The sequence below is a fragment of the Gouania willdenowi genome, chromosome 2 (assembly GCF_900634775.1).
Source record: "Gouania willdenowi chromosome 2, fGouWil2.1, whole genome shotgun sequence".
In the NCBI taxonomy this organism is placed as follows: domain Eukaryota; kingdom Metazoa; phylum Chordata; class Actinopteri; order Blenniiformes; family Gobiesocidae; genus Gouania; species Gouania willdenowi.
Window position 1 is genome coordinate 2931479 of NC_041045.1, and position 27637 is coordinate 2959115.

The window sequence follows — 27637 nt, forward strand, 5'->3', positions numbered from 1 at the left end:
ACTCAGGCACTTACAATGTATGCTGACGTTATATTCTCTGTTACAAATGCACTCGTGATGACCACGTCTCTCTGCGGCCCCGTCACAGATCTGGTGAGACTACAACTCCCATGATCCTCTTGTGTAGGTTGAGGTCAGTTGTTTTTACTCGCTGCTGTGCTTTCTCCTTTTTTTAGGTTGGAGGTTCACAGGTGGTTTTAATTCATTTAAAGTTCTCATTAACTTCTGTGGTCATATTTTCGTAAAGGACATCATCTGCACGACGGGCTCATCTGGTAATTCAAACAACTTTTTTGCACGTATCAGATCACACAAACTCATTGACCAACGCTTTATTTATACACGCATGCCCACATCAGACTATTAGCATTTTCTTTGTTTTTCGTAGATATAAGAGGAATGTTACAAGTTTTAGCTGTTGTTAACCAGTTTAAAATCATTATTTTCCCTAATTTTGCAAGTATCAGATCATACAAACTCATTCACTAACTGTTATTTATATACATACGCCCATATCAGTAGTTTTTTCCCCAGACAATGCGTCCGTCCTCCCCCAGCCTCACAGACCCACTGCACACCAGCTCCATAGCAACAGGAAACGCTCTGTGTTCTGCTGCTCTGATCCTCTCTGTCGCTGCTCAGCACCTCCACAGCTTCCTGTACGATGATGGCTCCTGCATCTACCTCCTCCTGTAAAGCACACACAGCATTCGCATCACATTCATTCACGTTTTATTAACATGCAACTGTTGCATGTTGTTTATCTTACAGCGAGAGTTTAGATTCTTGACCCGAGTTCGGGCCGGGCTCAGGCCTCATTTTTCACTAATTGTATTACATTTATATTATTTTATACTATATAGTTGTGGTATCATGATTTCTGCTAGTAGTGGGACGGGATATTGACGGCGTTTTGTTGTTCAGCGTTCACATTCACCGAGTATGCTGCTGGAGCACAGGGAACAAATATGATTGGTGCTTTAGTCAGGTCTGCGCTGCAATGTTGTAACTTACTGGGTTCTATGTTCTGGTTATGTTCCACTTGTGTGTATTCAGTGGTTAACTGATGCTGAGATTTCCCATGGCCATGAAGGCATCATGGTTACGTGCAGCTTTCTCTGCCAATGTGTGTCTTTGTTTACATGTGTTCTGAGTGTTGATTGGATGGGAGGCTGGGGAAAAGACTAGTGAACAGTTGTTCCCACAGTGTAAGACGGTTCTTTGTGTGTTTGATTGTTTATTTTTGGCATGTTGCTCCGTTAAAGCCTGTAAAACGGTGATAACGGCTCCAGTCACGTGATTAAAATACCTTTTGGGCAGAGCTGCGGTGCGTGTGTGCGCGCGCGCCCGATCTAAACTCTACTTACAGCTACAAAGTGGACCGTGCAGCCGCTGACCCTAACGCCCGCCTGCAGAGCCTGTTTCTGGGCGTTCACACCTTTGAACGAGGGCAACAGCAATGGATGGATGTTCAGAAGTTTACCTGAAACATGAAAAAGTCGATAAATAAAACATATAAAGTACAACAGTAATGTGATTACTTTATATTTTACAAACTTATTACTCCACAAATAAACATTATCTGTACAAAACAAAAATAGTTGATTGACTTCAGTAATGGATAAAGTGCTAGAATCATTTCTAATATGGTGTCCAGGCTAATTATTCAACTACTTAGACAGTTGTAAGAAGTACACAATAAATAATACGTTTATGATAATTACCGTTAAACTGTAACAATACTGAATCAAACAAATTACATTTCTTCATAACCAGATTGTACATGAGGTGCAAATCAATTAAACACAAAATAATACTAATAACTTTAAATCTATTAATATTAGATCTATACCTAACACATTATTTTGCACCATATTCATTTAATTTCTTACAGTTTTAGAGCCTGTGTTCCTCCATCTTGAGATCACGTGTTTGATGATGTCACTTCCTGTAAACATCCCATTGTTTCCTATTGGAATGAAGCATTCAGCAACTTTTTCAGTTAAAATGACACTTTGTGCAGCTTTTGGTTTCTCTAAATAATCTGAAAAAGCTAAAGATGATGACGTAAAACTTCAAAAAAAAAATCTGACTGAAGCAGAGGAGAGGAAATGTCTCCCCCCTGTGGTCACAAATTTTATATTAAAACAACTTAAAGCAGCACAAGTTGCCAGTTTGACTGAAAAACCTGCTAAATGCTTCACTCCAATAGCAAACAATGTGATGTTTACAGGAAGTGACATCATCAATTGCATGATTTCAAGATGGTGGAACAATATGGTGCATAATAATGTGTTTTGTTAGACATAGATCTACTAATACGTACGTTTCAAAGATTTTAGCCTATATTTGTTCAAACAGTAAAGGATTACTTTAATGGATTTTCACCTCATGTACAAACTACATAAGAACAAAGATAATTTGTTTAATATGATATTATACATTTATTTTATTCTGCATTGTTACAGTTTCACGGTAAATATCAAACTTAATATTTATTGCGTAATTGTTACACTAACTACTTAAATAATTCATCTGGACATCATATTAGAAACTACGATAGCACGTTATCATTACTCAAGTCAATCAAGTATTTTTATTTTGCACAAATCATGTTGATTTGTGGAATAAATCCTGTGGGCATCACATTAAAGTACCATTAACCCAGTGGTTTTTTAATTGTGGGGTCGCCTAAAATGTCTTGTAATTGATTAAAAAAAACCTGATTAAAACGTTTATTTTTGAATTATTTTACACATTAAAACAGTGTAACAACTGTATTCTACACTTATTTTGTCAAATCAATGTAAAAAAAGGTATGGAACCACTTGATTAATCTAATCTGATCGAAAGTAACGTTTAAGGGAAAAAGTCTATTTATATATCAGTATTGATTAATATTGGGAATGTAGTTTTAAATGATATCGGTAAAGTATTAAACTTCTCTATTTGTGTGTGTCTGCGTTTACATACCGTTCCATTTCTTGACAATCGTTCCCGTGAGAATCCTCGTGAATCCAGCCAGACAAACCAGCGCCACCTTAAACTCCTCCAGTACGTGGTCGATGGTGGCGTCAAACTCAGCTGGACTCGCATACAGTTTATGGTCCACCACCTGGTTAGAGATCACACATGGATCAATACATGGTGTTCAACAGGTAGAACATGATGCTACAGCTAACAGGTAGGTGTGTGTTTACCCGTGTCTGGATGCCTGCCAGCGTCGCCCTCTTCAGACCCTGAACTCCTGGTCTGTTGGAGACGACCAGTACGATCTCGGATGGACTGGAGGCCTGGTCCATCAACGCCTGTAGTTTGGTGCCTGGGATAATATAGTAAAATAATTATGAATTATGAAAACAAGTTATAGTTAAGGTGACCATGAGTCCAGAGTGTAAAGAGTAAATGATATATCCTACTATAAATTACTCAATTAAATACTATTCAAAGTAATTTACTTTCACCCCCCCATGTATATTTTTGGTCATAAATCTTGCCACAGTTCCCTTGCATACAGTAAACATCTCATGTATAAAGTAAAAAAGGAAAAGATGAAGGTTTGTCAAAATGTACAACTATTTAAAAAAATAAGAGTAGAGCTGGGCAAAAATTTGATTTATGAAAACTATTTTTATTTTGCAAATTCGACTTTAAAAAAAAAAAAAAAAAATTTCCAACTTCTTTGCGTTCTGTCCTTGTAGGTTACCGTAGCGCTCACACAGCCAGATTCATTCACACTATGCTGAGATGCTAAGGGAAGAGTTTTTTTTATTTACTGTAATGTTAAATGTTATAAAGTATATAGTTATCTGTTTGCTTAAACCTGGGTTCAAGCTTGAAACAATTGAATGACAAAGCCTTATTTACCTTTTATTTTGGGATTTTTCTATGCATTTTTTCTCTTGAGGACAATCACAGCAATAAAGTTGCACTTTTGACAATATATCTGATGTTTGCAGTCATTTTTAGTGCATAAAAAAAAATCTCGACCGCATTTAAATTTTTCATTAAAAAAATCGTTTTTTTTTTTTTTAAAGCAAAATTGCCCAGCCCAAAATAGACTAAAAATAAATATTTATCATCTCATTTTTTTTTCATATCAATTACCTTGTTTAATCAATGAAAATGTAGGTTTTAATATTTTTGGTGTGGACATTGAGCCTTTTTTGTGTCAGTATACCCCTAGATTTGTATATTTTAACAATTGGTAAGTACATATTTGTAGAACTGTAACATGGTTCCCCAGTTTAATGTTAGATTTTAATTTTTGAAGAATTGTCATTACAATTACAAAGTTAATTATCTAAACTCGAGGGTTTATATTTAGGAATGTCACTTTTATGTGCATCACATCAGCTGCAAACTTATTTTGTATTATTTATGTTTAATTGTATTATCCCTGTCAAATAAATGAATACATAAATGTTGACAATGAGGGCTTTAAAAGGTTATTTCTAGTCCTAACCTCAAATCAAGCTAAACACAGAATAAGGAAGTTTCCACTACTTTGTTTTCTTTGCTGTTTTTTTAAAATGTATTTTTACTAGACTGTTTCTATATCTGTATTCTGACTCAATTTCATTTTTTTTTTGCACTTTAGCTAAATAATCTGTATCTTTTAGTTGTCAGTATTCAGTTTATAACGCCATAAATGTAGAAGTATGACAATTAATACTGTCAAAAAAAAATGGTGAACAGACAATTTCTGAATGGTCATCGTTCGTGTTATTGTTGCAAACTGTGAGCTTTCCCACAATATCACAATAATTATTATACTGTGAGATTTAATCATTACTTCCCTTAATTATGAGTACTAGTGCAGTGCCCGTCGGAAGTATGTATTCATGTGGGAGCATAAGGGGTATATTTACGGGTACAAAATGTGGGTGCAATTTTCCTGATTTAATTCTATGGGTCATGTGCATGACTTCACTTTTATATTTTTTTGTATGGTGTATTTTTCTGTAACGTATGTTTTTTGGAGCCATGTGTATTTGTGCATCTTTCTGTTGTCTTTTTGTGCATAAATGTTTGCTGTTTTTTTTTTAATTTAAATTTTTTTTGTAATGTATGTTTTTTTGGAGTCATGTATTTTTGTATAATTATTGTTTTTGTTGCTATAGTAGTGTTATTCAGGAGTAATTTTGTGTATTTTTTGTATAAATATTTAGTTTTGTGTATTTTGAGCCATTTTCATATTTGTTATATTTTTCTGTATGTTTTTTTTAAGTCGAGTACAGTGCCCGTCGGAAGTATGCATTCATGTGGGAGCATAAGAGGTATATTTGTGGGTGCAATTTTCCTGGTTTAATGTCATCATTGTGTTTTTTAATCTTTCAGTTGTCTTTTTGTGCATTTTTTGTATAATTATTGTTTTTTGTTGCCATTGTAGACTGATTCTGGAGTCATTTGGTGTATTTTTTGTAGAAATATTGTTTATTTTTGTTTTGTTTTACTCATTTAGTTTATTTTCATTATAAATACTGTGTGTGTGTCTCACCATCCATCTCCTCCGTGTGTTATCTCGCGCGCGTCTTACACATAATCCGTCGCAGGTTGTTAAGAGAGACACAGAAGTACCACGAAAAATAAACGTTTTGCTACACCAACTCTCTAAACGGCTCTGTGTGAGTTCAGTATTTTCATCCTGGTGTAGTGCACGAACGTGCATCAGCCGTGTATGTGTGTTTACATTGTAGCTGCTAGCATCTTCCTCAGCACATAGAATAATATAAGAAAAACTCACCCTGGCACAGAACAAACAATCATAGTGGAGCCGTGTTGTGGACCCATTATTATTATTATAATTACTTCAGCCACTGCTTGTTACAGAAAAACTTAACATTGACGCTAAAACATTTTGCAAATATATCTCGAGTCACTGTCAATCTTTACTTCATACAAAACTACAGTACGCCAGTTGAGTCAACTATTCATCAGCATGCATGGCTATACTGTCCAGAGAAAGTTGGTCACACCAGTGCCACCACTGGATAAGTTTGTGTAGAGCCCTGATGATAAATAGTATTAGCGAAAATAGTAATAACAGTAATGGTTATAATAATGATAATAATAATAATAATAATAGCAATAACAAAGTAATATAATAAGAATCTAGTAACAATAATATGATAAAAAACAATAAAAAAATATTAAATAATGATATGGTAATATGATAATATAGCAATGCTAATAATACAATGAGAATACCAGTAACTATAATATAAAATATTAATAATTAAAAAGGAGTTTAAAAATATAATGATCATTATAATAATGCCAATAACATTAATACAGTAGTACAATTATATAATAATAATAATAATGGCAATAACAAAATAGCAAAGAGAATCCAGTAACTGTAATACAATAATAAAAATAATAATAAACATAAAATATAAGGTAATAGCAATATTAATAATAATACAATGAGAATACCAGTAACTATAAGATAAAATAAAAAAAGAATAATTTAAGAATAACAATAACAATACAGTAATAGTTCAATTAGATACAGATATAATATTAATAGTGAAAGTAGTAATAGTAATGGTTATAAAAAATAATAGGAATAACATATAATGAAAATCCAGTAACTATAATAAAATATTTAAATAAAACAGCGTGTGCGATTTCCCAGGTTTAATTCTATGGGATATAAACATGATAAATGTGTTTGTTGTTAGTTTTTTAACTCACTTTTATATTTTTTTGTTTGGTGTATTTTTCTGTAATGTATGTTTTTTGCAGTCAATATGTGTATTTGTGTATCTTTCTGTTTTAGTATATTTAAATAAATAAATACGTATGTGTTTGAGACGCTGATAACCAAACTCCATAGACATTGTAGCGCCAATCAGAAAAACAACCAAACTGCGCAAAACAAAACGTAAAGCTCCAAACTACATGAGTAAGTAAGTAAATTAAAGTATTATGTACAATTCGGCTGTCTTTTTTTAAAAACAAAAATATTTTTTTACCTTTGAACCGAGTGGTCAGAGCTTAGCTTCCATGCACAGCATGACACAGAATCTGCAGTTTTCCAGATGGATAATTGAACAGGTTGAGGTCAATATCGACTCTAGTGAAACAGCGGGTTATTGAACAACAGTTATATGGTTTAAACAATGGGAAACGTGTCTGTAAAAGACTCACCAGTGGCTGATGGTTTCAAAGTATCTATTCAGAGAGCTCCGTGTTTGAGAAGCTAACAATAGCATGACACAGGAGGAAGTGGAGTCTGCCGTGGCTCACACACACGAACATCAGTGACTAACATCAGGCTCAATAAGTGAGACTTAAGAGCTTTGCTAGTTTATCAGTGCAAACACTGCTGCTCAGACGTTCCTCTCCTTATAAAAACTATCTTCTTCTCTCTCACTCGTGTTTACAGTCCGTGTCTGCTGGGCTGTGTGCGCAGCGATTGGCTCTGGCTGCCCACGTGACTCTTGCTCGTGTGAGGAAATAGATATAGATGGTGCGCTAGCGCCCCCTCACACCCTGAGGTCAAAAGCTGAATAGGTTTCATTTCGGGGCCTTCCAGAAGTGAAATAAAATTAAAATAAACATTTTGAAATGAGTAAATTAGTCCAAAATAACAGATACACGCACTCGGGGTATTTGGAACCCGTCGAGCGAGTTTCAGGTCCAACTGGCACCGCGTCCTGGAGATATTTGCTCCACACACGCGCGCGCGCACACACACACACACACACACACACACACACACACACACACACACACACACACACACACACACACACACACACACACACACACACACACACACACACACACACACACACACACACACACACACACACACACACACACACACGAAAATTAATTCCTAAATCTTATTGACAAGAACAACCTATTTATTATATTACAAGTTAAATTCAAGAAAACGTAGAGTACTTTTTGAGTATGTCAAGGTTTGGAAATGAAAATATGGTCACCCTAGTTATGGTTAATCAGTCCTACCTGTGCCAGAGATGAGCACGCCCACTCTCCTCCTCCTCTGGTCACTGTTCTGTTTGACTAGAGACGTTTCCATCACTCAACAGACTCTGCTTCAGATTACAAACCAACACAGGTTCAGATCCTGTGTGAGAAAGAGCGGACCATCGTTAGGAATCATCACGTGGGCCACGCAATGGCACGACAGTTGATACCTCAACATATCTAAAAATATGGTCTTCTGTAATGCATTTTTTTATTTAAAATTCATAATCACACTGAATATTACCAGCAACTCACAAAACAACAATATGAAGTGTATCAAAGTATTTAACATCTCAATATTAAATGGTTTATACTCTTTTGAACAAAGGTTAACTGTTTCAATACATCATAGCAAAGCTTAGAGGCCTTCATTTTTTGAGTCAGTGCACCATTCAGGTATATTTAAACTTGGGGGTCAAACAACAAGCTCCCTGTTTCACTGATTTAGAGGTTGACCCTTTCTCCAACTATTTCTAGAGCAAGGTAATTCCATATATGGTGATGAGCTAAGGTTTGAGACATGACCCTGCTGTTGTCTATATAGGCACTAGCTTGCTGGGAAATGTTTTAGAGTTTGGAGAGATTGCCATGTTTGGAATGATCTGACCAGCAGCTCTCAGCAGGTTTTGACGCCCTGCTTTTGGAGTCTGATTGTACAATAAATGTCATGATATTTGCCGAAGATTTCTTCCACACCACCTTTTTAGTCATCACCATCCACAACACCAGATGCAACACACAAAATAAGATACAAAAAGATACTGAATAATAAAAAGAACAGACAACAAAATACAGAAAATTACACTAAATGAGAAAAAAATACACAAGATCAATACAAAACAACACCAAACACACAGAATAATCTAAATACATATGAAAGATGTAGGAAATTAACCATTTCTAAATGTTTATTTTCACTGAACCATCAGGACAAATCTTTTTAAATGTTGCAGAGATTTGGTCAGTGTCTGCAACACAAAGTTCCAACAATAAACGCTCAGTTTAATCCAGAGAGCGACAGCAGTTTCCTCACCTGCGTCTAACGAGTTGGTCATTGTAACGGTGTCGGTGGCGACTCCGAACACAAGCTGGTGATGCCAGGTGTCGGGTACTCCCTCTCCTTCAGGTACCGCCCGCTGGATGTTCATTGTTGCCACGGGGACGGCACAGCGCCCAATCCAGCCAGGGTTAAACGATATCGGTAAGCCAAAGTCGGATCTGACGACGAGGGTGAAGATGAAAGAATTGACCCATCACCCTGTCATCGCTGGCCTCCTGAGCACCCTGGATGAGCTGAGCACAGGTCGCACCTGATTGGTCAAAAAGAGGGTCTGATGTGAAATAAAATAGACTTATGAGTCATTTCAAAACATTTTCAGGACATCCCACACACTTTGGTCCAAAAAATTCTGGTATTTTTACCAATGGTTCCTGAGATATTGGAAGCTGAAGATGGAAGAAAAATAAGACACATACCCCCCGTCACTAAATTGTCCATAGCTCAAAAAGTATTAATCCGATAAAACTAAAAATATACAGTCTGACTATTGAGTAACACAGAAGAATTGGTAAAAAGGTCAACATTTTTTGAGACTGAAATGCATAGAATAACCTATATTACCTTTTGTATTGAGTGTCAGTGCAGATTTAAAAAAAAGTGGGAAATATTCTCTCTTTTTCATCGTGAAATCAGCCAGGACTGTTTAATTAGTCAGGAAGCTGCAGCTTCTGCTACAGTTTGACATTTCAAACATTTTTCCCAGTAAAGCTACAGCAATTTGCTGCTGTGCACTAGAATGTCAATTTGTACCGAAAGCAGCTTGAGTGGTGATAATTGGTTAATGTAGTGACTCACTTGTTCCAAGGACAGAACCAGGGTGAAAAATAAAAAAAAAGTGCATTAAAAAGCAGAACATTGAATGATTTCATCGCACATATCACCAACGACATCTTTAGATTTGGATTCTTCATGAAACAGATCACTACTTGTTTTTACCAGCTTCGCTCCGGGACAGCAGATAGTCAGGTAGAGGAGACTCGTTCCTCCTCAGGCGTGTTTTCACGCACCGTCCACTTTCTCCGTTCTGCCTTTCCAGAGCCTCCTGGATGGACCAGATCATCGCCTGCTCCTCCTGTTTCTCACAGACATCACTCTCAGCCTCCATCTGAATGCCTCACCTAGAAAAACAAAGTTAATCATGAATAAAACTAATATATTAAAAATATACAACATTGTGCACAACCTGGGACTTATTTTTTCATCATTAGATGTGAAATCCTGTCTATGTGAGCAGTTTTACTACTACCAAACAAGTATTCTGTGTAAATTCACATTCCTACAGTGAGTCCCTGTTGTGTTAGACCAGACGTGAGCAACTAGTGGCCCTCAATCTAATTTTGAGGAGCCCGCCAAAATAAAGGTACAATTGGAATGTGAAAATACACAACATATCTCTAAAAAAAAAGCCACAAAAAATGTACAGAAGTAACGTACAAAAATGTCAATAAAGTACACATAAGGACAACAAAAATAAACAAAATAACTCCAAAAAAAAACCCCATACATTTCAGGAAAAATATACAAAGATGACAACAAGAATACACAAAACCACAAAATACACAGTTAGACTTCAAAACCCACGAATAAATAATTAAAATACTCAAAAGCAAAAAACAAATACACAGATGAACTCCCAAAACTCAAAATGTTATAATTAAATTGTGCAAAAGGAAAAAGAAGAAAAAAAAAATAATACACAGATTGACTTAAAAACTCAAAAGATAATTAAAGTGTGCAAAAGCAAAAATTATTAAAATATGCAAAAGTAACAGAAATACACAAAACTCCAATGAAAACACACAAAATGGCTCAAAAAACACGAAATAACGCACACAGCCCTTTACTATTTGCGGTATTAATGTTCCGAATGGTTACACGTGTTGACAATGTGGCCTTTAAAACAGACAATCACAGTTTTGTTGTCCATTTCTGTTAAAACATTTCTCACCATGTCTGTGTAAACCGGACAGACGGGGTTCAGCAACTGCGCATGCGCAAACACGTGGTTCCCTTCTCTGCTTTCCGTGGCAGAGGATTGAAAGTACAACAACACTAGCGCCCCCTCCTGGAGCCTTCTAAGCACAATTTATCACCGTTTCTTCACAAAAATATTAAAAAGAAGCACCTGCAGCGGGTCCAGGTTCGATTCCCGGCCTGGGACCCTTTCCTGCGTGTCATTCCCTGCTCTCTCTCACCCCCTTCCTGTCAAGCAACTGTCATATAAAGGCCACTAGAGCCAAAAAAATCCAAAAAAAAAACAAAAAAAAAAAAGAAGCAATAGAACCTGCATGTTGTGTAATTTTTACTATTTTTTTCACTGTAATGGATCTCTGCTGTCCAACATGATCCCAGTTGCAGTTTCCCAGTAAACCAGTAGAGGTCAGTCTAATGCCGTGTGTTCATAGAAGATGATGAGGTAATGCATCTACTGGAGCTCCAGCTTTTCCTTTCCCAGCAGTTAGAGCTGGGTTATTCTCAGCATTGTTGAATTATTCAAGCCGTTTCTAACCTGAAATTCAGCCTAATAAATAAATAAAAACAAATAAATAAATAAACTACTGTAACATTTTGTATCAATCCCATAATAAACAAATAAAGGGTCAATATATCTGATACTTTTGAATATCTGAGGTTGATGGTGTCATTGAGCTGCTGAGCTTTAGCTGGCTTTGTGATTATTTTGTTAAATACTATGACTGCATTTGGGCAAAGTTTATAGTCGACTACAAAATACTTTATTGTTGTGATAAACCTTTTTGTTCAGAAACAATAGAACAGTAACAAAACAAAGTTTCCCCAAACATTGTCATGTGGAGATTTTTAAAAAAAATCTTAAATAAAGTCCAAAAACAAATAATTATATACTGTATATAAGCAATATATAAGTATTATTATACTATGAGTCTAACTTTCATGTAATTATTTAGTATCTGTTTATAGTCAACAAAAAAATTAGATTTATTCAATCAAGTCTGAGCCATATATTTATATTCAGTTTATTTGTTGATATTTCATCAAATATATTGATTTATTTTAAGTATTTTATTTCTATTTTTCTTATGTTATCAGTCTCTTCACATTTCTACACATTTTATCCAAAATCTTTTTTTTAGTTGCATGCATTAGAGAGAAGGACACCACCAACGTTGGGATTGATATTATGGATATTTTAGGATTGATCGGCCCACCACTGAAATGAACTATTTATATTAAACTAAAATCATTTTCTGCTCACAAACAGGATCTAAAAATAGTCAAATTTGATCCAAAATCCACTTCCATCACTATGACGTGTGTAATTATGAACCCCGAGTCCAGACACTGGTTAGTATTCACCTCCACCCTGCACCTCCTCCCCTGGGTTCCTCTTGGTCACAGCGTTGGCTGTTGGAAGCGCTAGAAGTAGAGATAGATCAAAAGTGAATGGGCTCTCACTACGTGATCCTGGAGCTGTTAGAAAACCTGACATGGATTGAAAGAGCAGCCATCATCTAAGCATCACCCACTGCCCTTTGTTGGTGGAAACGCTGGCTCTCATGTCAATAAATGTCAGAAAACATGTCAACAAATGTCCAGGTTGATAATTCACCATGAAGTAAAAGCTACCTGTAGTGAATGTTAAATGCAAGATCAAAAAAAACATATTGCGAATGATTTAACGTCCTTTAAAAGTCCCTGTAGAGACACCAGGAGAAGAAAAAAGCCAGTAGTCAGGGAGACACAGTCACTGCTATTTTGGACACTTCAGACCCTAATAGTTTGTTGCTTTAGTGACGAGTACTTCTCTCGCGCTTTTTCCTCCCAGAGTCGTCCCACCCGTTAAGGTCCCCGTCTTATGTTGCGTAGCACGATCTTTGTCGTGTCTCTTTATAAATATTGCAGTTGACTGCTGGCTGTGGCTGCTCCGATGCGCAAGAAGAGTTCACGAACACAACTTTATCCACGTCCAAAGTTTTCTGTAGTAACAAATAAAACAAAATTTAAGAAAATGTGAAAAAAAGCACAACAAAAACCTCAAAAAAGACGAAAATATAAGAAATCAGGTAGGAGCCCATGTAAACACTGCGACATGTAAACACTGTGACAAAATCAACGACTTTACGTTACAAAAAAAATGTTGATGAATATTGATAAAGTAGCATCAAGGACTAAAGAGTCAGAAAGTAGAGAGAGAGAGAGAAATTAACAAATGAAAACATTAAAAATGTAATATATAACCCCTGAATGGGATTTTATAATGTTTATTTTTATTTACAAATTATAGTCACACTAAATATTACCAGCAAATCACAAAACAACAATAAAAACACAAAATGAGATCAAATATACTGAAGAATAAAAAGAACAGACAAACAACAACAAAATACACGAAATGACACCAAAAACACACACATTAAGAGACAAAAACAGTTACTACTACCAGCAACACACAAAACAACAACAAAGACACACTAAATGAGAGAAAAATCTACAAGATCACTATAAAATACACAAAAATAACAGAGAAACATACAAAACAACCAGTGACGTGCCGTGACCACTAGGGTTGGGTAGGCACATTGCAAATCGAGACCACCAATGACAATTTCATATGTTTCTGCTGTTAAGTGTTAATTCAATTCAAATCATTTTTTTTGTATAAAGCAATTTACAACAAAGTCATCTCAATGCGCTTATCAAAATATAAAATTCATAATAATAAAGAAAAAACCCAACAAGATCCACATGAACAAGTGTTTAGCCATCTAACAAAATCAACATCATAAACACCTTTAAAGAAACATAAACAATTATTTAATATAGCCTCCATACTCTCCCAACAAGATATATCTCATGACACGGCAGCACATCCACTGTTTGTGTTGGAAACACAGAAACATGGAGAAAATGACAACAACAACAACTCAGAATAGCCTCAGTGAGGAGCATCCACAAAGTCAATCCTTCCTTTTGTACTGTTCACTGTAGAAAGTACCAACAATGTTCTGACCTTACCTTAGCTGAAGCTCTGGTAACTCAGGTGTTGGTCTCCATCTTTTAAAAGCTGTCATTTTTCCTCAAAAAAGAGTTTCTCTATCGTCTCCAGCGCTGTCATCCTGACTGTAGTGTTATCCCGCCTAGCTAGAGAACGTAGCAGCAGCGGTCACATGGCATTGATTCACTAATGCACTGTGAACTTACGTATAGCATTTAGCATAGCACAGTTACGTCCAAAGGCAGCTCTCTAAGCTAACACATCAAAACTGACTGTGCAGCTGTTCCAGGAAATAGCGCTGTTTAGTAATTTGGGCTATGAAATGCACAAAATGCGGACACTTTCAAACTTATAGGTACTGTAGGCTATTGGAAATGGAAAAATAAATAATTTATAATTATATTATAATTAAAACAAATAATCAATATCAATATCAATTCACCCTTGGGTAGGTACTGCCTACCTTGCCTACCCTGACGGCAAGTCACTGAAAACAACATAGGAAACCACAAAATGACACCAAAAACACACAAAATGATGAGAGAAATGATCTTGATTAGAACACGAACTGAAAATGCAAAGGTTAGTGTTGGTTTCACATCAGGAGAGAGTGACAGAAAATGATAAAAACCATAGAAATACATCTATTCAGGAGGCACTACATACTGTTTTATTCACTTATTTACAAAGTGAGATTGTTTAAAATGTGTGTTATCACTCATTCTTTCCATCATTATGCTCTATAGTTGTTTTTTCACAGAATTCTGAGCAACATGTAGTAGTCGGACATAAGGGGGGACTTTGATTCAAAAGTAAGAGAAAGGGGAAGATTTATGTCCATCATAGGAATGACCTGGAGGCTTTTTAAAAAAAAAAAACGTTTACTAATATTACACAGATCCACATACATTCCTTTTGTCATTGCACCTGATGACTGCATGCAGACAAATATACACACATACATATACATATACAGTATATATACAGTACACACAGTATGAAACAGCCAGTGCGAGAGAATAATTAAAGTGAGCCTTTAAGGAAAACCTTGAATACAGGAGAAAAGGAGGCAAACACGTGTCAGAGTGTTACAGGTCTGTAGTTGTTGCTCTGGAATGATACAGGAAACCAGAGTCTATTTAAACATGATCTCCATGGCCTTGTGGTGCACAGCACCTCTACAGGGATCCGCTTGGATTAAGTGGTGCCTCTTAGGTGAGCTGAATCATAATAAACAGCGGCGTCGCTCTGAGAATAGCCACGTGTGCACATTAGCATTGGAACAGGGTAGCACTTTTGTCTGGGTCACAGAGACAATCACTGAATCCTCCCACAGGGACTCCGCTGTCCTCTCCACGACCCGCTACCCTACCCATATGGTATTAATGTCAATAGTAGCATGGACGGATGTTTTTGCTGGAGTAGGCATTTTAAAGAGAGTTTGAATTCCCACACTAATAGCGCGGTTAATGTGAGGGGTCACAGAAAACCAAAGAGTCAATGAGACTTAACCATCAGCTGCACAGGTCTCCGGCTCTTACACTACGACTGCTACGTTGGCTATTACAGCAGGGCAGGAGAGCCATGAGCGCAGCCTCAGCATCCTGCACTGAATGTTCAGAGTGAGAGAAAGACGTGGTAAAAGCAGAAAAACCGTGCACAGCTTTGTTCAACAAATAATGTGAATTTAGCACTTCAGAGGAATGAGTGACAGCTTCACAAGCCTGTGTTTAGAGTCCAGCTCTGAAACACACTCAGTTATTATAATGTTCACACAAAGTATAGCAGGAAAATTACAATGCCCAGCTCAGATGTAAAACTCTAACATTTCCTTTTAAAAACCTGAAACGCTGCACAGCACATATTATTCTCCTTCTCCTTCTACCAAAAGTGGCATACAGCATATTGTTAATAAATGTGCCTGCGGGGAATTTCTCTTGAGCAAATGTAACTCTGAGTTGTCTTTCTAGTCAGACTTAATTTGAATTAAAATTATCAAGAGTCATATCGCACATCGGCATTTTGAGAAAAAATATTGAGATAAGACTTTTGGTCCATATCACCCAGCCCTACATCGTACGACAAGATATTACGAGATGAAGACGTCACAATATATATCATCGAGGGCAAGAGCAGTATCATGGTAACGTAATTTTACATTTCCACTTTAGATGTGCACTTACCGTAAATCATGCACTGAAAATAAGCCAGACTATTTTGCCCGAGATTTTTATTGAAACAGATTTCTCGTTGCTACACTTGCTAGCTACTCATTTTTTTTACGTAGACGATAACCGTAGAAGTGAGTGATATTGTCCCAAAACATGTAAGTGAGTGTTTAGTCCGTGTCATTTTACTATTTCCATTTAAGAACATTTTGCCAGATATTAGGCAAGGTTTGAAACTTCTGCCTCCGCTAAGCATTCAACCATAGACACGTAAATTAGGGATGTCCCGACATAACTTTTTCATTTCCAATATGATACCGATATTGCAGCCTTGCATATCGACCGACACCGATATTGAGCCGATATCAGCATGAATCATACATGCTTTGTTTTTCTTTAATAAAAAATAGTTGTTACTTACTTTGTAGTGTGGAATGTTAGAAAAGACTTGATCAAGCGATGTTACTAAAACAGATTTTGTCACATACATTTTAACCTTCGACATAATATCTACAGTATTCTACAATTGAATAAAATAAATTAAAAAAATGAATTTGGAAAAAAAAAAAAAAAAAAATCGAAAAATTTGAATTCGATATTAGTTTACAGGGTAATAGCGAACCAATATCGGATCGGGACACTCCTAACGTATATACACTGTTTACTGGGAAAAGTTGTATGTAAATGTGTGATATTGTCCCAAAAGATTAACGAGAGAGTACATTTTGTGTAATGTGGCAGTTTCCGCATGATTTTGTTTAAATATTTTCAAATATTATCAATAACTAGACTAACTGCATTTACATAGAAAACACAGTGAGAATACTGTATGCTCAAATGAGAAAGAAACCTATAAAATTCTGGAAAACAAACAATCAGTAATGTTTCAGTAATGGGAGGGGCTTTGCCCTGCCTCAGCCTCGCTACCACCAGTGGGCGCTAGAGCAACCCTGCTTAAAAAGTTGCGAGTAAAACTTGAATTAATCAATAAGTATTGTAGTAAATATCCTACACACTGGGCTACCCTGATTGGTAAAATCAAAGTAAAAGGACGAGTTTGCTGCGAAAAAGACAGAATACTAACAATAAAGAGAAATGGTGACCCTTCCTCAACTGTGACGCAGTCTTCTGCCGAGGCAGTGCGGACTTGAGCTCACTGACATGGCAGACGTGACTGAAAGGTGCTGCTTAAGCTCAAACACCTGCGTCAGACAGCCTGGCATTAGCCCATGATGCCCGCTGTGCTAGTTGTCACGACAGCTGTGTGTGGACGCAACAGAATGCCATTTTCTCTGCTTCATTTCCCTCGCATCCCTGCTGCGAGGCCCACACTTTAACGATCAACCAGTGACATCTATCCGCCTTTCTCCTTACAACAACCATGGTCACTCTCCAGGAACACAAGGTAAAGTATACTGGTTGCCTTCACTCATATTTAAATAGGTCTGGAACAGTAAATACAGTGGAGAAACACCTGTGGGAATTTGTTAGTGATGTGATCGTATTGAAATTGACTTTGTCATTGCAATTGCCATGAAAATTCTACAAAAAATTGTCAAATATAATTTAATGCAAAACTAGGGAAGCACGTTACAGTTCTATGTACAGTTCTACACACACGTAGTGAACAATTATCAAGATATGTTTCATATTAAACTTTCCCACATTTCATCATTTAAAATTTTTTTTAAATCAAGCGGTATACTGACACAAAAATGCTAGCCACTGTAATCGTAATTGAACATGGGTAATTTAAAATGTAATTGACCCCAACCCTGCTCCAGAGGCTTAAATTATCTTCTGTCTGAGCCTGTGTGTGTGTGTGTGTGTGTGTGTGTGTGTGTGTGTGTGTGTGTGTGTGTGTGTGTGTGTGTGTGTGTGTGTGTGTGTGTGTGTGTGTGTGTGTGTGTGTGTGATTCCATTTGTGTAACATCTCCACCGGAGAAAAACACATACCTGACATTCAGTTTACAAAATGTTGATTCACAACAGCTCCCCATTGTTCAGGACAATAGAAAACCTATGTCGTTGCTGTGCTGTTTGTTCCAAGGATTTTAAGGAAAACAAAGAGGCTGCAGCGAAGCAGGAGAAAAATCAATTGTGCATGAGAATGACTCATAAATCAGCTTGTAATGTTCGTAACACCTTAATCACTGTCAAACAAAAAAAAAAAAAAAACCTTTTCTATTGCAAAAATAAGAATAAAAATAATAATAATTAAAAAGCCAGTGGCAGCCAAGTTTGTATTTTATTTTTTGGTCTTGAGTTGTCAGAGCAGATGACTGGATGAAATGAAAAACATAGCCTTGCCACAGGCGAGCACTGCCACCTTACATGACATTAAGCAGCTTTTTCGCTGTCTGCCCTGGCATTAAACAGAGCCGTAGCACAGGTGACAGCGGGTATTTGCAGCAGTTGTAAAAGCTGAAATGAATGGTTTAAAAATGAAAGCATAAATTGATTTCTGTTGGACTTTGTCCCAAGGCCACAGTTCTGCTTTGTAAATCTCTCGGGTTTCCTCTAACAAAGCAGAAAGAATATTCTCAAAGAACCACCAAAGGCATGTCCAATGACGACGTTAAAAAAAGAAGATTCCATATGGAGAATGCACGCATGGGAAATGTTCCCGTTTCCTTTTGAAAGCTCGTGAGAAACCCCTTTTCTCATCACGCTCTATCTCCTGACTTTCTTGAGAAGGGCTGATTGCTCTGAAGTGATTGGGTCGTAAACGAGTAGACTCCGTATATGAATGTCTGACAAAATGAGAGAGAGCATTTTTCAAGGCCCATCTCCTGATCTAGAACCAATTTCTATGCAAATGCTACAACTTGATATGAAAGAAGCTTTTATTGTTCACTGTGGATCGTTAACAGGGGCTGTTGTACTTTGCAGGGCCGGCACCTTAAACCGCTGTGTGTGTACGCTCATTGTTTACCAACTGACAAACTCACTGTGTGATGTATTTCAGCGCAGCAACACTAGACTGGAGGGCAATACTTTGTGCTAAAGTGACAAACGGCTGTGAGGGAGAATCACACCTCAGAGGTGAAAGGGGCCAGCGAACTACACGTGGGAACGGGAGGAAATGTTCTTTTCAGCCACTGGGGAAGAAACCACAGCGCTCATATTTCTCAGCCACTACATGAAGCCCAGAAGCTACGTCCACGTACCAAAATGCATCGTTGTTCCATCGTTTCTTAAACGCAGTTTTTCATCCAGTGCTGTCGGGGACGGAGAGCTGTTGCTGTAAACTGCTGTTGGTCATGCAGGTTAGCGAGCAACTTCTGACTTTGTGTGACTAAAGCACACCGTGAAGACCCATATTTCACTTGTGTGGTTTGAGATCCTGGAAGCAACATAAACAATCCTGACAACTTGTCAACTCACTGCTACCTCCTCCTCACACTTCTTATCACTACAACAAGCACAGAAAAAGAATGCCATTCCTGCCACGAGGGCCTAACATTGCACATTAATTAGGAGCTCAGAAGGCCTTGCTGACACTGGGTGGTCAAATCTCTGCTTTAGGCATTTTTGCCGTGTTTATCCCTTCACACCCAGCTTTAATCGTATCTTCATCCTATGACTGACACATTTCTCTCCTGTTTTAATGCCCCAGCACCTCTGACACTAGAAAACAATTCATTTCTTGGGGGGCAAAAAAGTGAGGGAAATACACTATTTTCATCAATGATGTGCAACATTGTAGTCATACTGTTGTAATGCATGGGACCATAACGCTAACCCCCAATTTCCACCGTATGCTTGACCCCCAATTAACACTTGATGCGGTTCCGCTGCGTTACGTCACCGCTGCGTCACCGGAGCTGATAGGTTTCCACTTTATTCTATGTGTTCATTTCCACCGGGTCCGCTGCGGTGCGTGTCTGCTCCTTCCCAGTTGCGGTAGTCCGGTGCCCTCCACCAGATATACACAGGGCTTCTATTTCTGGCGGACACCGGAGCACGACGCATCAATCGGCACAGAGCAAATGAAGCTAAACAGAAATTAAGCACATACTCCGCGATAAAATATCGGGTTACTTTTCAAAATAAAACACTTCAGATTATATTTCAAGTAACTACATCACCAAAATGTCATAATGTGTAAAAACAAAATCACATTCACTATATTGTTTCCTCTCATACTGTAACTCACTGTAAACTGCAGCAACTTTGATTTAGTTCATGTTTTAATGGTGCAGTTTTATCTCTTCTCTGTTGGCTGTTGATAAAAAATGTGTCTATGACAAAACCAGAGTCCAACCTTCTTGTTGTCCTACGTTAGGAACACTGACCTGTTTATCTGTTTATTGTTGCATTTATAACACATACATTTAACTGCGTTCTCACGCGATTATATAAATATCGTGAGAACTGCTCTGTCTTGTGACGTCACAGTCGTTCAACCGGAGTGCACCGCGGCGCACTCAAAATGCAACCTGTGTGAATTACCGGACGGCGGACAGCGGTGAAAAACCGGATCGGTGCCGTGGCGCAGCGGAGACGTATCCAGTGGAAACCCTGGGTAACTGCTCCGTCAATTTTCAAAATAAAATACTGTTCAACTAATGTTCAAGGTGGATCGTTATTTCCATCCATTTTCAAACCTGCTTGCTCCTTTTCAGGGTGGCAGGGTTCTGCTGGGGACTGTATCTAGCTTTTTTCAGGCGCTAGGCAGGCTACACACTGGACAGGGTGGTAAATAAATACTGCACTTATCCATGAATGAATCACAATAATCTCCACAAAAACGGAAGATCTAACAAGCAGGACCGAGTGGATTCCCTTCTACTCCTCTCGAAGGACACAATCAACCGTTTGTATGCTTTGTGGGATACGACACTACTCAAGACATTACCATAAATGATCAATGCAAAGGACCCCATGAATCTAAACAAGCCTGCTGACTATTAGCATTCTATGCTTGATCATGACAGGAAAGACAAGGAAAAGGAATTTCAGAATGAACTAGATATGCTGCTGAGTGATGGAGGCCAGAAAAAGTATATCAGGCCAATATATTTGTTGGTCACATGAGTGGCATAGCTAATAAATGAAAAGCTAGTATGTGACAGCACGTTGTCGCTGCTGTCAACAGTGTGAGCACTGCAGAGTGAAATGTGGCAGGGGTGTAGAAAAATGGGTCCAATCTGAAGGTGGAGGGCGAAAGGAGAGAAGAGTGGCATGGCACTATCACATATTCAGTGCGTATTGTCGTGCTACTTTTATTTTCTATAAATCACACAGTTTGCGTGGAAAGTGTCCTGCTCATCTTTCAGGCTCCGTTTTGTGCGTATGGTCACAAATGAGGCCACAGAACAAGAAAGAAAGAAATAACATCACAAATTGGTTGAACCATGACAAAAATGACATCTGAATTCAAAACAGACCGGCCAGTAGAAGAGATGAATGCAGACACAAAAGGAAGAAGAAATAAATTAAATTCATGTCCTAATACAAATTTTACATTCTTGTCTGGTAAGAATTATCAGTCTCGAATGAAATGGAGTGGTAAACATGTTATAAAGTACACGTATCGTTTTCTTTTTTAAATAGATTATTCACTCGTCTGTGAAGAGTCAGTTGCTATTAAGAAAAGGGAAAATGGCTCCTGAGGATGTCACCACCGTTTTAGTATTTTTAAGATCCCTTGTCCATAGTAGGTGCTAAAATACACCTGCAGTGGTGTAACCAGTTGGAATAAATAGGGGAACCCAGTGCAAGGATTTGTCCAACAAACTAATCACACAAAAATCCCCGTATTATGTATGCATTATGTATGAGACATCAAAACACAGGCATTAATATCCATTTTGCAGATAAATATCTACGCGGAATGAATAGCGAATTATTAAAGCCATAAAGGCCTGCAGAGTTAGAGACACGCCTGGACGAGGGAAAAATCCATTAAAGTCGTGCATTTAAAAATAACTGAGAAGCAGCCGAGCATGGAAATAAAGCATGAAACCAACTTTGACATCCTGAATATGATTTTACACCTAAACCTTGAGTCGTCCATGACACATTGATTGGATTAACAAGACATAATTATAGAAAAGGAGGGTTAGAAGTGCTGACACATCATGCAACTGACACCTAGTACAATATTATATTTAATAGCATTTGTTTGAAAAGCTGACAGCGAGACTACTGTATGATTATGTGACATATAATGAGATAAAACACAAAAGTCCAGACCCAGATATGAAATGATATGTCCAGGTTACATTGTACTACTGCCACCATTCACTCACACAAAATACAATAGTTTCTAAGCCTAAGAATCTTCCTGCCCAACCATTCTTCAGTCAAACACTCAGGAGCCTTCTTTACTCATGACTCAAATTGCCACTGATAGGCTGACGGCTCTTTCTGAACCTCTCGGAGCTGTTAACCTTATTTCATTCCCAGTCAGAATAGGCAGCGGAGGAGCTTGGATGCTCGAGGTGCTGCTGGGTTCTTGTCTTTTTCCCCCCGCTGGGTGTCTCATTACGTCCAAACCAGACCATGTTGGTTGGAGAACCTGCCCACAGATATTTCAAAGACCTCTCGCCTTTCTGTTATGTCATTATCGTAGACAGCGACCTCATTTAAAGGGAGCCTGACAATAATCATCTAACAAGTAAAATGGAGATGATGATCTTTTATCAGATGAAGATCATGTGCGTGAAAAAAACAGAAGATGTAAAAGGTGAAATTTTGCTGCTTTAAAGTTTGCTTGGATCTCCATTGTGTATTGACATTGTCAGAAAAGATTCTCGCATTGCATTGTGGGATGTGGAGTCCCGTAGACAGATGCATAGAAATACCAAGATTCTTATGTTTGCCCACAGAACACTGCCAAATTCACTGGAAAGTTGTGACAAAACAAGAGTGGATGTTTATTGTGGGGCCCACACGACAAGTCAGCCAGAGGTGATGTCACAGGCAATACGTACTGGGAACAAACTAGAGCCAAAATGGTGTGAAACCAATCACTGGACTCCACATCACTGCAATGCAATGTGCAAAACCGTTCGAAAATCTCAATAAGAGATTAAAAAAAAACTTTAAAGTGGCAACTTTAAACTTTTACATATTTTTTTTCTCAAGCAAATGATGAAAAATAAAACAAAAATCTCCACCTGCAGCTTTAAATATGACTATATTTGTTACAGTAACAGTTTTAAAAAGTTGTAATTTCATGCCTGTTTTGAAGTTATAGCACTTCTGTACATTGGGTTCAAACCAATGCAATAAAGATGGACATTACGTGCATTCCAGTTGACTATATTACTAACATTTATTCAAATCTTGGACAGACTGCTGTGCCTTTAATATGAAAGTCTGAGTTTGAGCGCAGGATTGTCATCCTTCCCATTGGGAGTGATTCAAACTTTCTGTAACTCACCTTTTTCTAACTGACACGCGGTGTCTTTCCTTCTCTTTGCACACAGAGATTACGGGCAGAGGTTCTGTGATAAAACCTCACATTATCTTCTTTTGAGATGCATGTAGACTTCAGACGTCACACAAGCCTTTGACCTTAGTTCAATACAAAGGATTGGAGGTGGCCGCGTGGCCTCGTGATTACAGAGACCTTTCTTTATCGGAAAGGTCACAGGTTCTTTTCCAGCTGACAGTGACTACGTATCCATCAAAAGCTGTTTATCATGTCTGAATGCCCTTCGGGAAGACACTGAGCTGCTAGCAGCTCACCTACTGCCACTTCCCTGGCAGCTCCATATCTGAAAGATAAACACGTTCGACCTTCACCTGTGACCTTGCAGGATGTTCAAATTTGCTCTACATTTCATGAATAAGGATGCAGATCACGCAGTGCCTGTTGTTCAGTTGACGAGTTCTAAAAAACTCAACTGCCAGTATCTGAAACTCATCACGGCAGTCTCTGCACCGAAGAACCCGACTACAGTTGATTGATTTGACTCAGTGAAAATAATCATCAGAAGTCAAAGTCTCTTGCTTTGAGTACAATCATTCTGGGTCTAAATTATGTAGGAGGGTTGAGGCAAAAACTGCATTAGGAGAAGCATACAGTAGCATTCGTCAGCACTAGTTTAAAAATCAGCAGCCAACGCAGCAACAAAATTACTAGTTTCTGATAACCAATATTTCACGATAGATTTTTCTCTATGGCTTTTACAGTAGAGAACAGTGAGTGCTTAAAGAGGTACAAAAACAGATAGAAGGGCAACAACAACATCTGTGTTTCTATTACCCTTGGAAAAGCGCAAAATCTAAATAGCGCAAAAAAAACTGGTAATGGAAACTATCGCTAAAAAGTTGTTACGCTTTCCTGAGGAGGAATTTCAATATTGAAATTAGGGGTGGGAACCTCTGGGTACCTCACAATACGATACACGATTCAAAGCTCACGATAACGATTATCTCACAATATGACGATACTGCAATTAACGATATATTGGTCAGAAATCAATCTACGATAATCTGACATAAGAAAAAAAAGATTAAGTGGAAAAAATAAAATTTCTCTGAAAGACAATAAATTGAAAAAGTGTCCTATGAACAGTGACACTATTTTAGAGCAACATTACTGTAAATAAGTGTCAACATACCAATGTAAACAAATAAGTATCTCCATTAGTGCTTTATGTAAAAAATAGGGTCTTTCTCTCTGAGAAAACATTTCTTAGTGTTATATTTAATAATCATTACTGCCACATTAGACGTGAAACAACAAAGGAATACAGAGTGTTATACGTTCAATGGAAACACGTTCAAAGCGCAATTATACTTTGTTGACATTTAGAAATATGGCTTTTATTTTGTGAAAATCTGTAATGGACAGCCAGCTATCGCTATTAAATAAAAAACATAGATAATTGCCACTGTGCAATCTCACCTTTTGTCCTGTTAAATGTCAATTATTTCACCATCTCTCTGCAGATTTCTCTATGGCTTGCTGATATCCCATATTAAGAAAGAAAAGAGCTGCACTGGTAAATAATGTGACACTTCATCTGTTTTACACTTATTTGCTCCACAGCACAGCCAATACTTGCCACACTTTAGCAAAAGTAACTAGACTTCCGGGTTCCACAAAGACAGAAACTAATGCAGCATCGGGTTAGGGTTATTTATCAAAGCCACACTACAGCGATAACTCCACACAGACTGGGAACATGAACTAAATGAGAGGCACTTTATGAAGAATGTTGAATATTAATTTAAATTGTTCATTCTCCCCATATTTTCCATTAGATTTCATGAATATTCTCTTTCATTTTTCCTTCACAAAGAAAGAAAAACGCCAGTTCAGAGCCAATGTTCTCCAAACCTTCAGAGTCGTTTGGAGCGTTTTTGAGCAATTTTCCAGAGATTGCAGCAGTGTCATAAAATTGCATGCCAGGAAGAAATGATATTATTCTAAAGTCTTGCCTCGTGAGAAATGAGAGACTGTAATGTCTTCAGATGTGGCGTTAAGTTAAAAAAAAAAAAAAAATGTCATTCTACATGTTTGAACTGTACCAGCTCCCTGTGTGATATTGGAGTCTTAAGATGGTTTCTTTGTGTTAATTTAGTCTTGACGATATTCACTGTCTTTCATTATCTGGTAAATAATTACATAATACTGCAGTACTCATGAGTTTTATTGAAATGTAATTAAAAATCAATGCCAAATGCAAGTGTTTACCAAAGAGGCTCCGAATTCTAAATAAATCTTTCCTATTTTTGAACGGCGACCTGCATTTTCATGCGCAATGTTGATTAATGCATCACAGCACGGCCTCGGCAAAACACAGTAAATCTTTTCAATCAGTACTGATAGGTTGGTTTCATGCTGACACTCCCACTGGAAAGACTGCAATCATTTCTGTATGACTGTGAAAAGTTTGCTTGGGAGATCAGACACAACAAGAGAATCAAACAACTCAGCGATTGCACTCATGTCCTCTTGTGCAAACAACTGCTGCGACACACAAGTCAAGGTGACAATTACAATTACATTCACTACAAACTTTACTCTGATGGTCAGTCTCCGTGATGATTCTGTAAAATAAGTTTGGATGAACTACGGCCGGGACTGCGTAACGTCTCCACGCCGAACACCACGTCCCACGTTCCAGAGAATTCAGTCAAATGACTCGGTTCCACCGACTAAAAACAGTTCTCCGAGAGGCTCTTGGCATCCGCTCATGGAATATTCATGTCAAATAATAGCCCGATTCAATGTAGGGGTGGGAACCTCTGGGTACCTCACGATACGATACGCGATACAAGGCTCACAATAAAAAATTATCTCACGATATGACGATACTGCGATTATCGACATATTGGTCAGAAATCGGTCTACGATAATCTATGACATAACAAGACAGATTAAGTGAAAAAATACAATTTTTATTTTATATCTCTGAAAGACAATAAATTGAAAAAGTGTCCAATGAACAGTGACACTATTTTAGTGCAACATTTCTGTAAATAAGTGTCAACATACCAATGTAAACGAATAAGTATCTCCAATAGTGCTTTATGTAAACAAAAAATAGGGTCTTTCTTACCAGTGACACCATTATGGTGAAATATTCCAGTAAACAATATATTGGTTCCTTCAACAAACAGTGACAACATTTCTGTGAAAATGTACCTGCACATTTTAGTGAAAAGCAAAAAAGAAAGAATCGATACTTAGCGGGAGCATATCGATAATCGATCGTGCGGAAAAATATCGCAATATATCACCTTATCGAGATATTGTCACACTCCTAATTCATCAAGCATTAACGGAGGAGTAGTCATTTGAAAAATGGAGCCCCCGGGGGGTAATGGGCCCCATTTATATATTGGTGTTTGCCAATGATTCGGTACCACCAACCGTCGTAAAACTTGACTCGCAAACAAATGAGAAATCTACTACTTAAAGTCTGGTGAATTGATGGACAGATATTTGTTAACACATAAGCTCAGATGTTTTCTGTTGGAATCATGAGCCTTAAGTTTGATTTCTAGTGTGATGAGGAGAGTTATCGGAGGTCCAAATTAGAAGACTTTATTGATTACACCTCTGGTTCTGTAATTAAGGACATGAATGTGGGCGATTCACATCAGATCAGGTAAGAGGTCACGTTTGACTAATTACAATGATTCCATAGTGGTAAATACACGTATTGACACATGGCATGTCACTCATGATGTTTTTCTTACTTAAAAAAATGGAGCCATGGAAAACTCTCAAAGTTTAAATAAAAGTAAAATAAGTTAGATTCGTAACAACTGACAAGTTAGAAGAAGAGTTAGAAAGTAAATAAACCTAAGGTGTTATTTTTGGCAGCAGATCTTATTACTGTAATTCCTATTGATCATCTTCACACTAGGAAGAGTAGGTAGTGAACTTCATGTTGGCTTGATCATGCAGCCTGCAGCATGAATGTAGGATGAGTCACTGCAGACAGAATATCCAGAAAT

At 37.6% G+C, this 27637-nt stretch overlaps 1 protein-coding gene and 2 long non-coding RNA genes across 8 annotated transcripts in view; 1 reads left to right on the plus strand and 2 right to left on the minus strand.

Annotated features, from left to right (window-relative positions):
- Positions 1-9162, minus strand: LOC114478435 (trifunctional purine biosynthetic protein adenosine-3-like). Of its 5 annotated transcripts, none has more exons than XM_028471529.1 (6): positions 9038-9162; positions 7984-8104; positions 3201-3322; positions 2974-3115; positions 1368-1483; positions 1-690 (listed from the first exon to the last, which is right to left on the minus strand). In XM_028471529.1, exons 2-6 carry the CDS (start codon positions 8054-8056, stop codon positions 493-495), a joined length of 651 nt encoding a protein of 216 aa, XP_028327330.1. In that variant the 5' UTR covers positions 8057-8104; positions 9038-9162; the 3' UTR covers positions 1-492. The 5 variants fall into 5 exon arrangements, with proteins under 5 accessions (XP_028327330.1, XP_028327337.1, XP_028327354.1 ...); XM_028471536.1 differs by having other exon boundaries at positions 2974-3099; positions 3200-3322; XM_028471544.1 differs by lacking the exon at positions 9038-9162 and adding an exon at positions 5973-5980 and having other exon boundaries at positions 5-690; positions 3201-3335; positions 7984-8103.
- LOC114478532 (uncharacterized) lies at positions 628-23419 on the plus strand. The gene is made up of 4 exons (XR_003675865.1): positions 628-865; positions 7086-7096; positions 15741-15746; positions 23409-23419. It is a non-coding gene; the product is annotated as an uncharacterized LOC114478532 (long non-coding RNA).
- LOC114478536 (uncharacterized) overlaps positions 9216-27637 on the minus strand; it is an 85405-nt gene continuing 66983 nt past the window's right edge. For both annotated transcript variants that reach the window (XR_003675868.1, XR_003675867.1), the window contains exons 5-6: positions 10001-10182; positions 9216-9314 (exon numbers count right to left, since the gene is read on the minus strand). This is a non-coding gene — a long non-coding RNA (uncharacterized LOC114478536). The remainder of the gene's footprint in view (positions 9315-10000; positions 10183-27637) is intronic.